General features: G+C 62.8%; 2 protein-coding genes across 5 annotated transcripts in view; one reads left to right on the forward strand and one right to left on the reverse strand.

The window, feature by feature from the left end:
* Nucleotides 1-249: 249 nt before the first annotated feature.
* ARPC5 (actin related protein 2/3 complex subunit 5) lies at nucleotides 250-13,019 on the reverse strand. The gene is made up of 4 exons (XM_070055012.2): nucleotides 12,769-13,019; nucleotides 11,736-11,817; nucleotides 6,553-6,729; nucleotides 250-1,191 (listed from the first exon to the last, which is right to left on the reverse strand). The coding sequence occupies exons 1-4, from the start codon at nucleotides 12,909-12,911 to the stop codon at nucleotides 1,129-1,131; spliced, it is 465 nt and encodes a 154-aa protein (XP_069911113.1). The 5' UTR covers nucleotides 12,912-13,019; the 3' UTR covers nucleotides 250-1,128.
* Nucleotides 13,020-13,063: 44 nt separating this feature from the next.
* RGL1 (ral guanine nucleotide dissociation stimulator like 1) overlaps nucleotides 13,064-13,656 on the forward strand; it is a 192,632-nt gene continuing 192,039 nt past the window's right edge. For 2 of the 4 annotated variants that reach the window (XM_070055004.2, XM_089311969.1), the window contains exon 1: nucleotides 13,064-13,198. The gene's annotated coding sequence lies outside the window, so the exon portion shown is untranslated. The other 2 variants (XM_089311967.1, XM_070055002.2) reach the window with 2 other exon arrangements.

The raw sequence follows: 13,656 nt of genomic DNA on the forward strand, positions 1-13,656 counted from the left end.
CTGTCAGAGGGAGGGGCCCACACCCTGGGGAGACCCCGCCCCTGCAGGCACACAGCTGTCAGAAGGAGGGGCCCACAGGCTGGGGAGACCCCGCCCCCTGTGGCCCGGCCTTCCACCCTCCTGACCTCGAGGCCTCCTGATGTGGGGGACTTTGGGAACCCACCAAGCAGTCCTTATCTGGATTTCCACTTGTCGGCAGGAGGAGGAAATCCAACTAAACATGTTCCTTATATTAAAGTGACAGAAAAATTAGTCAACACTGACGTTTTATTTTCTCAAGTTCATCATTTTTACAAAACAAAACAAAAAGCAGGTATCAAAAACAGCACGAGTGTGTGGAATTCCTGCCCGGCGACTCGCGCTCGCCTGTCTCCCAGGATTTGTTCTGGAGCTGTGACAACCGTCAAGCGCCGGCCGTGTTCTGAGAACCAGTGTGCTCTACCCACGGTAGCACGTTCCTTTTGAAAACACTGAGCTGAACCAAGAATGGGCGTCTGTCTGGATCGGATCCAGTCTTCTGAGGTCCCTGTCGCCCTGAAGAACTCCGGGGCACTGGGGCTGGGAGGCACAGGAAGTGCCGGCGTGACCGCGCATGCTGTCTCCTGGGAGCGGGACGCGGCGCTCCTGCCCAGGGGCTCTGCTGCTCTGCAGGGAGGCTTCCCTTGAGCAGGACGGCGGCCGGGGCGGGGGGGGGGGGCACCACTGGTTCCAGAAACTCACTCTGCTTAAATAAGGGAAGAGGGTCCAGTTTTGCATAATAGCTGCCAGTCTTTTTTTTTTTTTTAAATGAAGATCATTTCCTGACCAGCAATGAGTTAGGAAACTGGCCTCAAATTCTGACCAGATCCCTCCACGACAAAACCAAACCCAGCCGGCGACACGCTACCGTTGCTCAAGGACACTGAAGGCAGGGGTCTTACACAGCCGGACGCACGGCGCGTGTGAACAGGACCCTCTGCGCCACTCCGATTCTCACGAAGGGAAACCTTATGTAATCCTGACAGACACGGGAAAGGGAAAAAGCGAAGCTGGGAACAGACGCCGCCCACAGGGCAGCGGCGGCATCTGGGCGTTTTGGTCTTTGTACCGGCAGCTCCCGCTCCCCGGCAGGCACCCGTTCCTGCCAGGCTACACGGTTTTCCTTGCAGTCAGGACACGGACGATGGAGCCCACTCCTCCTGCAGCCAGCGCCTAAAACAAAGTGAAATGCAGAGGTTGACGGCACGGCACGGCACGGCACGGCGTCGGGTCCGACGGCCAGGCCTGCTGACGGCAGGAGCGCCTGTGGCCAGCGGCTGAGGCCATCACACCGGCGCGCTCTGCGCATGTCTTCCAAGCCCAGGGCACCCGCTCGTCTTGTTTCTGACGCCTGCAGCAGGTGCTCCGCTATCAACTCATAGCTCCTGACCCCTCACTCTCAACCCCCAGGACCAAGCAGTACCCCGGCCTCCATTCTGACGGGTTGGCCGGCCAGGGTTTCTCCCAAGGCAAGAAGGCGTCTACCAGGTGAGCACCTGGGGGCCTGGGACCCGGAAAACCTCTCCTTCGTGGACTGGAAGCTCCGGCCCACCTCTGTCCCCCAGTCCTGGGTGAGCACCCCGCGTCCTGGGCCAGGTGCTGGGGCTCCAAGAGCGAGCAGAGCGGCACCTCCTGGTCTGCGGTCGCTTACCCATTCACCCTAACTCAGCAGACGGGTTACGCCGGGAGGCGTGAAAGCACAGCACAGGGGAGCTCCAGGCTGCGGTGGACGAGCGGGCCGACACCCGCGCAGGCACTGAGCGGCAGTGCAGAGCAGCGTGGGGGCGGGGCGAGACGTGGGACTGCTGGGGGCAGATGGGGCTGTCAAAGAACGCGCATGGGGGAGGCAGGCCGGCAGGTGGGCAGCCAGGCAGGCACGTGCATGGGCGACAAGATGGCGCGTGCCTCCGCTCCCCACCTCCGAGGGAGAGAACGGCCAGCTCACCCTCCAGTGCTTCTGTGAGCGAGCGAGGATTACCGAGCCCTCTGCGTCCGGGCCAGGTGCTGGGGCTCCCAGAGGGAACACGGCCACTCAAGCGTCACTGTGGCCCTGGCCGATGCCGGAACCGGCCACGCGGGCTCCAGAGCTGCCCTGGCAGCTTCCCACGGCTAACTGCTGGTGACAGGGAGATCTCACACCTCACAGGGCTCCTGCGGGGATTCGGCGGAGACGGACAGGCACGGAGTGCGGACAGGCACAGAGTGTGGACAGGCACGGGGCGCGGACAGACAAGGGTGGGCCTTGGCGTCAGAAAGGCTCCGTGAACAGGATGACCGACAACAAAAACAAAAACCGCCACCCCATCCGGTGTCTCACAGGGCAAAGGGCGGAGCTACTCCCCATCGGCCCTGGAGGGCTGCTGTGGGGCACTGAGGACTCGGGCGGCGCCCACAAGCCCCCGCGCTCTGACCATACCCACAGGCCCTGTGCTTGAGGGCGCCCACAAGCCCCCGCGGAGAGGGAGACCTGCCCGGGACGGGCGGCCTCACCGCCCGTCTTCACTTCTTGTGTGTGTTCCCCTACACGCTGCAGATGGACGCCCCACTGTCTCACATAAACCGAGTCTGGGGAATCGTGAGGCTGCAGAGAGTTCTAGCTAAGTGTTACTGTTCCTACTTGTATCAGTGCGACATGCGTTGGGAATTAAAGATCACCTTATCAGCTTTTAACCCAAAACTCGAAACTCCATTTTTATCTTTGATGAATGGTGTTGCCAGCATCTGCTGACATTGAAAAATACATGAAAATGGAAAGAAGGACTAAGTTTTTTTCCTCTGATTTCCTTTTTAAAAATGAAATTGTGGTAAAAGAGCGAATTTCAGGAACTCATGGAAAATGAATGGAAATATAAAAATTTTAAGTCTACGCATAGCTTTATAATACATTTCCCCTCATATAAACATAGAATGTGCCATTTGACAAATCCTTCACTGTAAAGTTTGGTGCCATTAACTCCATTCACAACGCTGTGCAGCCGTTACCACGATCGACCATGAACCCAAACAGGACTCCCGGGGAGCCACAACCCCTAATGCCGTCTGCCGCTCCTGGTGCTGACGCTCCCTCTGCTGACGCGCCCGGCACTCAGTCCTCATGGCGCCCACCCCCCGCGTGGACAGACGCGCCCGGCACTCAGCCCTCATGGCGTCCACCCCCCGTGTGGACAGACGCGCCCGGGCACTCAGCCCTCATCATGGTGTCCACCCCTCATCATGGCGTCCACCCCCCCGGCGTGGACAGACGCGCCCGGGCACTCAGCCCTCATCATGGTGTCCACCCCTCCATGTGGACAGACGTGCCCTGGGCACTCAGCCCTCATGGCGTCCACCCCCCGCGTGGACAGACGCGCTCTGGGCACTCAGCCCTCATCATGGTGTCCACCCCTCCATGTGGACAGACGTGCCCTGGGCACTCAGCCCTCATGGCGTCCACCCCCCGCGTGGACAGACGCGCTCTGAGCACTCAGCCCTCATCATGGTGTCCACCCCTCCATGTGGACAGACGCGTCCCGGGCACTCAGCCCTCATGGCGTCCACCCCCCGCGTGGACAGACGCGCTCTGGGCACTCAGCCCTCATCATGGTGTCCACCCCTCCATGTGGACAGACGCGTCCCGGGCACTCAGCCCTCATGGCGCCCACCCCCTGCGTGGACAGACGCGTCCCGGGCACTCAGCCCTCATGGCGTCCACCCCCCGCGTGGACAGACGCGCCCTGGGCACTCAGTCCTCATCATGGTGTCCACCCCTCCATGTGGACAGACGTGCCCTGGGCACTCAGCCCTCATGGCACCCACCCCTCATCATGGCGTCCACCCCACCGCATGGACAGACACGCTGGGCACTCAGCCCTCATGGCGTCCACCCCCCGTGTGGACAGACGCGCCCCGGGCACTCAGCCCTCATGGCGTCCACCCCCCACGTGGACAGATGTGCCCCAGGCACTCAGCCCTCATGGCACCCACCCCCTGCGTGGACAGACGCGCCCCGGGCACTCAGCCCTCATGGCGTCCACCCCCCGTGTGGACAGACGTGCCCCGGGCACTCAGCCCTCATGGTGTCCACTCCCCGCGTGGACAGACGCGCCCCGGGCACTCAGCCCTCATCATGGCGCCCACCCACCGCGTGGACAGACGTGCCCCGGGCACTCAGCCCTCATGGTGTCCACTCCACCGCGTGGACAGACGTGCCCAGGGCACTCAGCCCTCATGGTGTCCACTCCACCGCGTGGACAGACGTGCCCAGGGCACTCAGCCCTCATGGCGCCCACCCCTCTGTGTGGACAGACGCGCCCTGGGCACTCAGCCCTAATCATGGCGTTCACCCCCCTGCGTGGACAGACGCACCCCGGGCACTCAGCCCTCATCATGGCGTCCACCCCTCCGCGTGGACAGACACGCCCCGGGCACTCAGCCCTCATGGCGTCCACCCCCCGCGTGGACAGACGTGCCCCGGGCACTCAGCCCTCATGGCGTCCACCCTCCGCGTGGACAGACGTGCCCTGGGCACTCAGCCCTCATGGCATCCACCCCCTGCGTGGACAGATGTGCCCCGGGCACTCAGCCCTCATGGCGTTCACCCCCCGCGTGGACAGACGTGCCCTGGGCACTCAGCCCTCATCATGGTGTCCACCCCTCCATGTGGACAGACGTGCCCTGGGCACTCAGTCCTCATGGCACCCACCCCTCATCATGGCGTCCACCCCACTGCATGGACAGACACGCTGGGCACTCAGTCCTCATGGCGTCCACCCCCCGTGTGGACAGACGCGCCCCGGGCACTCAGCCCTCATGGCGTCCACCCCCCACGTGGACAGATGTACCCCAGGCACTCAGCCCTCATGGCACCCACCCCCTGCGTGGACAGACGCGCCCCGGGCACTCAGCCCTCATGGCACCCACCCCCTGCGTGGACAGACGCGCCCCGGGCACTCAGCCCTCATGGTGTCCACTCCCCGCGTGGACAGACGCGCCCCGGGCACTCAGCCCTCATCATGGCGCCCACCCACCGCGTGGACAGACGTGCCCTGGGCACTCAGCCCTCATGGTGTCCACTCCACCGCGTGGACAGACGTGCCCAGGGCACTCAGCCCTCATGGTGTCCACTCCACCGCGTGGACAGACGCGCCCCGGGCACTCAGCCCTCATGGCGCCCACCCCTCTGCGTGGACAGACGCGCCCTGGGCACTCAGCCCTCATCATGGCGTTCACCCCCCTGCGTGGACAGACGCACCCCGGGCACTCAGCCCTCATCATGGCGTCCACCCCTCCATGTGGACAGACGTGCCCTGGGCACTCAGCCCTCATCATGACGTCCACCCCTATGCATGGACAAACGCTTCCTCTGCTGATGTGCTCCAGGCACTCAGCCGTCATCATGGCGTCCACCCCCCGCGTGTACAGACGCTTCCTCTGCTGACGCGCCCCGGGCACTCAGCCCTCATGGCACCCACCCCTCCACGTGGACAGACGCGCCCTGGGCACTCAGCCCTCATGGCACCCACCCCTCCACGTGGACAGATGTACCCTGGGCACTCAGCCCTCATCATGGCGTCCACCCCTCCGCGTGGACAGACACGCCCCGGGCACTCAGCCCTCATCATGGCGTCCACCCCTCCACGTGGACAGACACGCCCCGGGCACTCAGCCCTCATCATGGCGTCCACCCCCCAACGTGGACAGACGCGCCCTGGGCACTCAGCCCTCATCGTGGTGTCCACCCCCCGTGGACAGACGCACCCCGGGCACTCAGCCCTCATCATGGCGTCCACCCCCCAACGTGGACAGACGCGCCCTGGGCACTCAGCCCTCATCATGGCGTCCACCCCCCAACGTGGACAGACGCGCCCTGGGCACTCAGCCCTCATCATGGTGTCCACCCCCCGTGGACAGACGCACCCCGGGCACTCAGCCCTCATCATGGCGTCCACCCCCCGCGTGGACAGACGCGCCCTGGGCACTCAGCCCTCATCATGGCGTCCACCCCCCAACGTGGACAGACGCGCCCTGGGCACTCAGCCCTAATCATGGTGTCCACCCCCCGTGGACAGACGCACCCCGGGCACTCAGCCCTCATCATGGCGTCCACCCCCCGCGTGGACAGACGCGCCTCGGGCACTCAGCCGTCATCATGGCGTCCACCCCCCGCGTGGACAGATGTGCCCCGGGCACTCAGCCCTCATCATGGCGTCCACCCCCCGCGTGGACAGACGCGCCTCGGGCACTCAGCCGTCATCACGGCATCCACCCCCCGCGTGGACAGACGCTTCCTCTGCTGACGCGCCCCGGGCTGTACCCACCACAGTCAGGGGAAACACTTCATGGTTTCTACTGCTTGCTTTCTTTCTTTCACAAAGTTTTAAGATTTCAAACTTCAGGATTATGTTTGCTGGATAAATTTAAGTGTGGAAATCAGACCCCGGCGCTAAGAGAAGGCCAGGCTAGGACGCCTCACTCTCATTCCCACCCTGACGGACGTCACTGGCAGTGCGCAGGTGCACGGCCGAGCACGGGCCTGCGCGGACGGGCGGGGCTCACCTTCTCGTGCCACTGCAGGAGCACGGCGCTGCTGTTGTCGGAGGGGCTCTCGAAGCCCTTGTAGATGTACTTCATGAGCAGGTCCACGCCGTTCCTGTCCAGGGACTGCACGGCCTTTTCTATGTCGCCGGCCTTGAAGGAGATGAGCACCTTCAGCACGATGCTGCCTGCCCGGTCCTGGGGGAACACACGAGGCAACAGCGCGACTCCTGAGTGTGCGGCTGCACCTGCGCAGGGGGGGCCGTGCCGGGGAGGGGAGCCCGGGCGGAGGCCCGCAGGCGGGAACAGGACAGCGCGGTGTCTCAGGAAAGCAGTCAGGCCCAGAGGGGGCGCGTGCTGCCAGTGTGCCCAGGGCCTACGGCAGAACCGCAGCGGGGAGCCAGAGGGGCGCGGAGAGGAGGCTCATGCGACCGGCGCCCCCCCCCCCCCCCCCGAGAACAAGGAGGGTCTGAGAGCACCGGCAGGAGCAGGGAGAGCTGGCGGGAGCGAGGGCAGACAGGGTGGACAGGCTGTGTCGCTTAGCACTGCAGGGCCCGAGGGTAGACAGTCCACAGGCAGAGCCCACAGCGATCTGACAATTTATTAAAACATCAACTGCATTTTATCTCAACGAAAACACAACAAGAAAACTGATTTGCAATTCTTCCTTGAATCATCTTTCAGAAATACTTTTTTTTTTTGGACAGATACAGACAGTGAGAGAGACAGAGAGAAAGGTCCTCCTTCTGTTGGTTCACCCCCCAAATGGCCGCCACGGCCGGCACGCTGCGCTGATCCGAAGGCAGGAGCCAGGTACTTCTCCTGGTCTCCCATGCGGGTGCATGCCCCAAGCACCTGGGCCATCCTCCACTGCACTCCCGGGCCACAGCCGAGAGCTGGCCTGGAAGAGGGGCAACCAGGACTAGAACTTGGCGCCCATATGGGATGCCGGCACTGTAGGCAGAGGATTAGCCAAGTGAGCCACAGCGCCAACCCCCAGAAATACTTTAAACACTTCCTTATTTTGAAATTTTAAGAGACTGTCTCACGGCCCGTAGCCGCTAGTCACGCGAGGTACAATGGCGTTCATTACGCAGCCGTGTTTTCTGGAAAAGCTGCTCCAAAAGCCACCTTCTGCTCTCCTCCACTGTCACACAGGACATCTAAGGTCACCTTCTCCCCTGTCACACACAGGACATCTAAGGTCACCTCCACTGTCACACAGGACATCTAAGGTCACCTCCACTGTCACACAGGACATCTAAGGTCACCTCCTCCCCTGTCACACACAGCACATCTAAGGTCACCTCCTCCCCTGTCACACACAGCACATCTAAGGTCACCTCCTCCACTGTCACACAGGACATCTAAGGTCACCTTCTCCCCTGTCACACACAGGACATCTAAGGTCACCTCCACTGTCACACAGGACATCTAAGGTCACCTCCACTGTCACACAGGACATCTAAGGTCACCTCCTCCCCTGTCACACACAGCACATCTAAGGTCACCTCCTCCCCTGTCACACACAGCACATCTAAGGTCACCTCCTCCCCTGTCACACACAGGACATCTAAGGTCACCTTCTCCCCTGTCACACACAGCACATCTAAGGTCACCTCCTCCCCTGTCACACACAGCACATCTAAGGTCACCTCCTCCCCTGTCACACACAGCACACATCTAAGGTCACCTCCTCCCCTGTCACACACAGCACATCTAAGGTCACCTCCTCCCCTGTCACACACAGCACACATCTAAGGTCACCTCCTCCCCTGTCACACACAGCACATCTAAGGTCACCTCCTCCCCGTCACACACAGCACATCTAAGGTCACCTCCTCCCCTGTCACACACAGCACATCTAAGGTCACCTCCTCCCCTGTCACACACAGCACATCTAAGGTCACCTCCTCCCCTGTCACACACAGCACATCTAAGGTCACCTCCTCCCCTGTCACACACAGCACACATCTAAGGTCACCTCCTCCCCTGTCACACACAGCACATCTAAGGTCACCTCCTCCCCGTCACACACAGGACATCTAAGGTCACCTCCTCCCCTGTCACACACAGCACATCTAAGGTCACCTCCTCCCCTGTCACACACAGCACATCTAAGGTCACCTCCTCCCCTGTCACACACAGCACATCTAAGGTCACCTCCTCCCCTGTCACACACAGCACATCTAAGGTCACCTCCTCCCCTGTCACACACAGCACACATCTAAGGTCACCTCCTCCCCTGTCACACACAGCACATCTAAGGTCACCTCCTCCCCTGTCACACACAGGACATCTAAGGTCACCTCCTCCCCTGTCACACACAGCACACATCTAAGGTCACCTCCTCCCCTGTCACACACAGCACATCTAAGGTCACCTCCTCCCCTGTCACACACAGCACATCTAAGGTCACCTCCTCCCCTGTCACACACAGCACATCTAAGGTCACCTCCTCCCCTGTCACACACAGCACATCTAAGGTCACCTCCTCCCCTGTCACACACAGCACATCTAAGGTCACCTCCTCCCCTGTCACACACAGCACATCTAAGGTCACCTCCTCCCCTGTCACACACAGCACACATCTAAGGTCACCTCCTCCCCTGTCACACACAGCACACCTAAGGTCACCTCCTCCCCTGTCACACACAGCACACCTAAGGTCACCTCCTCCCCTGTCACACACAGCACATCTAAGGTCACCTCCTCCCCTGTCACACACAGCACACATCTAAGGTCACCTCCTCCCCTGTCACACACAGCACACATCTAAGGTCACCTCCTCCCCTGTCACACACAGCACATCTAAGGTCACCTCCTCCCCTGTCACACACAGCACATCTAAGGTCACCTCCTCCCCTGTCACACACAGCACACATCTAAGGTCACCTCCTCCCCTGTCACACACAGCACATCTAAGGTCACCTCCTCCCCGTCACACACAGGACATCTAAGGTCACCTCCTCCACTGTCACACAGCACATCTAAGGTCACCTCCTCCCCTGTCACACACAGCACATCTAAGGTCACCTCCTCCCCTGTCACACACAGCACACCTAAGGTCACCTCCTCCCCTGTCACACACAGCACACCTAAGGTCACCTCCTCCCCTGTCACACACAGCACATCTAAGGTCACCTCCTCCCCTGTCACACACAGCACATCTAAGGTCACCTCCTCCCCTGTCACACACAGCACACATCTAAGGTCACCTCCTCCCCTGTCACACACAGCACATCTAAGGTCACCTCCTCCCCTGTCACACACAGCACATCTAAGGTCACCTCCTCCCCTGTCACACACAGCACATCTAAGGTCACCTCCTCCCCTGTCACACACAGCACATCTAAGGTCACCTCCTCCCCTGTCACACACAGCACATCTAAGGTCACCTCCTCCCCTGTCACACACAGCACATCTAAGGTCACCTCCTCCCCTGTCACACACAGCACACATCTAAGGTCACCTCCTCCCCTGTCACACACAGCACATCTAAGGTCACCTCCTCCCCGTCACACACAGCACATCTAAGGTCACCTCCTCCCCTGTCACACACAGCACACATCTAAGGTCACCTCCTCCCCTGTCACACACAGCACATCTAAGGTCACCTCCTCCCCTGTCACACACAGCACATCTAAGGTCACCTCCTCCCCGTCACACACAGCACATCTAAGGTCACCTCCTCCCCTGTCACACACAGCACATCTAAGGTCACCTCCTCCCGTCACACACAGGGACTCCTAAGGAGCGCCCGCCTCCCCTGTCACACAAAGCGGCCCCTGGGGCCACCTCGCGTTCGGGTTCTTACAGGACGTTTCTACCGCCTACTGCTCCCTGCAGCTCGGCCCGTGCAGCTGCCCCACTCACACAGCCACCGTCATCAGCTACAAGCTGCCGCCCCCAGGCCGTGATGAAACCACCCACACGAAAGCAGAAGGTGTCGAAACGGAAATTTCAGTAATGCTCCTGGCAACTTCTAAACCCAAAGCAACGCTTCCCCTTAAAAAAACCGTCGCCTCGACAATTCACATGCACCTGCCTGTTCCTGCCAACTTTCATTTAATTAGGGAGACTCCTGAGGCTCTGAGTAGCCACTGCCCTGGGGGTGATGCGCTGGACTTGGTTCTAACCACTAAGCACCCGAGAGACCGGTTCTTATTTAGTGAAACACGGCTGCAGGGGACGGAAGACGCAAAGGGACACGGCTGCAGCCAGCAATTCACTCTGGAGTCCATTCCAAGGATCAGCCACGAGCATGTGCTCAGCTGGGAACTTCACCAGGGAAGAGCCACTCCATCCAGGTATGTGACAAGAGGAGACTAGGTGCGTAGGTTCTGCAGCACAGAGCTGGTCAACGCTACAGAAACAAACCCGCTGCTAAGGAAAACGCTCACGTCCATCGCTACACAGAGGAGCGAAGCTATAAAGCTTCTCCTCGAAAAAACACTCACAGAAAAATCCTATAAACATAGGGTAGCCCCAGAAGGTAGTCACTTTTACCACTGCCTGGCTTCTGCTGAATATTCATATAACTAAGCAAGAGAGAGACGGAGAGAGGGGCACAGAGAGAAGTCCCATCTGCTGGCACTGGGGTGGGACAAAGCCAGGCGCTGTGGCCATCAGCGGCCTCCTAGGGTGACCGTCAGCAGGAGCCAGGGCCTGGACGTTGACAGCTAAGTGCCGCGCCTGGCCTATGGAACCTGTTCGTTTTTGTGCCAGTTTTTTGTCTCAAAGCCTTTGCCTAGATCCAGCCCGAGGGGCCTCTGAACGCCACAGGAATGGTTCCCCCACGCAGAACTTCCCGCGTCCAGAACACGCGTTCTCCGAAGTCGGCCAGGGTGCTGTTTTCTTAAATCTTCTTTTTCTTTTTTTAAAAAGGTCTATTTATTTGAAAGGCAGGGAGAGAGGGAGAGAGATCTTCCACCCGCTGGCTCCCTCCCCGAATGGCGGCAAGAGCCGCAGCTGGACCCATCTGAAGCCGGAGCTTCTCCCTGGTCTCCCGTGTGGGAGCAGGGGCCCAAGCCCTGGGGCCACCCTCTGCGCTGGGCCCTCAGCAGGGGGCTGGACGGAAGTGGAGCAGCGGGCTGCTGGGCTGGCCGCCGTTTCCAGCCCCATCAAAGCGCGCCCTGAGTCCTCCTGTGTCGGACGGTCCCCAGCTGGCCGGCCGGTTGTGTGGCCGGGTGGGTGGCACTCACCTTCACCGCCTGGCTCCTGGTGTTGATGGGAGGGTTCTTCAGCGCCGCCTGCAGGGCGGCTGTCATGTTCCCTGTGCTGGCGGTTAAGGGGCAACAGCGGGGGCAGCCGGGGGCAGCCGAGGGCAGCGGCCAGCCCCTGGGACCGGTGCTTCTCGGGACTCAGAAACGCCCTCGGGGTGCCGACCAAAGGTAACAGCGCACTGGGGGGCTATTTTTGGTTCGCACCATCAGAGATCGCCTGGTAACGCTGCCCTCACGGGACACCTTCGGCAGACTGCAGAGGTGCCGAGACCCGAAACGCACGTCAGGATCCCACGCCCTCAGGTCTCCGGGAAGCCGCCATCTCCCGCGGCGCTACGTGGGCGCACAAAGACACACCTCGGCCTCGCTGCGCGGCGACGCCCCGGCTCTCGGGTGGACGGTGGACGGCTCCATTTCCTGGAGGCCACACCTAGCAGTCCGCGAAGGCGCCAGGGAGCAGGGAGCAGGCAAGGAAGCGGGCCAATCAGGCCGGCGGCAGGCACAGCCATTCCCCTAAAAGGAGAAGCCCCGGCCGCCGCCCCTCCCTCGCCATCGCTGCAGCCGGCCTCTGGCTTCCGGGGCCCACCCAGCGGGCCCACGGCGCCGCGGGGTCCAGGCTGCACAGTCCCAGGCCCTCACACGGCCGCCACGGCAGGACGCGGGCCCGAGCGGTCCCCACGCACCGCCGCGGGGCGCGGACAGCCCGAGCACGCGGGCGCCGCGGCGGCTCCTGCCAGCGCCCCCGTGTCCCCCACGGATCCGGTGCAAACGCGGACCCGGTCACAGCTGCTCAGACACGCCCAGGGCAGCAGGCACCGCCGGACAGCGGCTTCCCGCGAACGCCCGGCCCGCACTCCCGGGGCTCCACGCACTCCCGGGGCTCCACCTACTCCCGGGGCTCCGCGCACTCCCAGAGACTCCACGCACTCCCGGGGGCTCGGCGTCCGCCTGCCGGCTCCGCGCACTCCCGGGGCTCCACGCACACCCACGCACACCCCCGCCGCAAGGATATTGCCGCAGGCACGAGTCCACCTCGCCCTCGTCCGGCCCCGCCTGGCCGTCGCCGCCGTCTTCCTCGTCCACGAACTTGTTCTCGTCGTACTCATCCACGTCCACCTTCCGGAACCGCGCCGACGACACCGTGTTCTTCGACATCGCCGCCGCCCGCCGCCCTCGAGCCTCCGCGGCGCCGCCCCGACCGCTGCGAGCCGCCGCTGCCGACTCACTTCCCGCTTCCGCCCCGGGGCGTGGCCGGCCGCGCGGCTCGGGGGCTCCGCGCATGCGCGAGGCCGGCGCCCGCCCCCTCGGCGCGCAGGCGCGACTCTCCGCCGCGGGGCGGGGCGCGGCGGGCGGTGGCGAGACGCGATTGGGCGCTCGCGCGCGTCACGTGACGCGGGTTCCCTTAGAAACGCGGGCCTGCGGTCCAGCCTAACGGGTCTCAGGTGGGCGGCGGCGGGGTAGCGGGGCTTTCCAGTCAGCTGTCTCCGCGGCCCCGCGTGAGGGCCGGGCGCGCTGCGGCCCTCTTGTCGGCAGGACCGAGGGGCGGAGGGATGCGTGTCCGGGCGCCCGCATCCTCCCGCGCCTCCCGGACGCCGCCGGGGCCGCTCCCCGGGCTGCAGTCGCCGCGCGGCCCGCGGGGTCCCCGGACTGAGCCGCACGCGCGGCCGCCCCGCGAGCGGACCCCGACCCACTCGGCCTCCGTCGGTCGGCGGCGGGGCAGGGGCCGGGCTGGGCGGCAGAGCCGGGGGTGAGCCTGCGGGGCTCGCGGTGCGGGCGTTCGGGGCGGGGGCGCGTGGGCTCCCGGCGCTGAGGGGACCCGGCCCCGCCACTCGTGTTTTTGGGGCGCGTTTCGGGACCTCGGAGGGCGGAGCGCGCCCTGCGTGTGCGCCTCCCGTCTCGC

The sequence above is a fragment of the Oryctolagus cuniculus genome, chromosome 13 (assembly GCF_051225735.1).
Source record: "Oryctolagus cuniculus isolate XC-2025 breed Fujian yellow rabbit chromosome 13, ASM5122573v1, whole genome shotgun sequence".
NCBI classification, from domain to species: Eukaryota; Metazoa; Chordata; class Mammalia; order Lagomorpha; family Leporidae; genus Oryctolagus; species Oryctolagus cuniculus.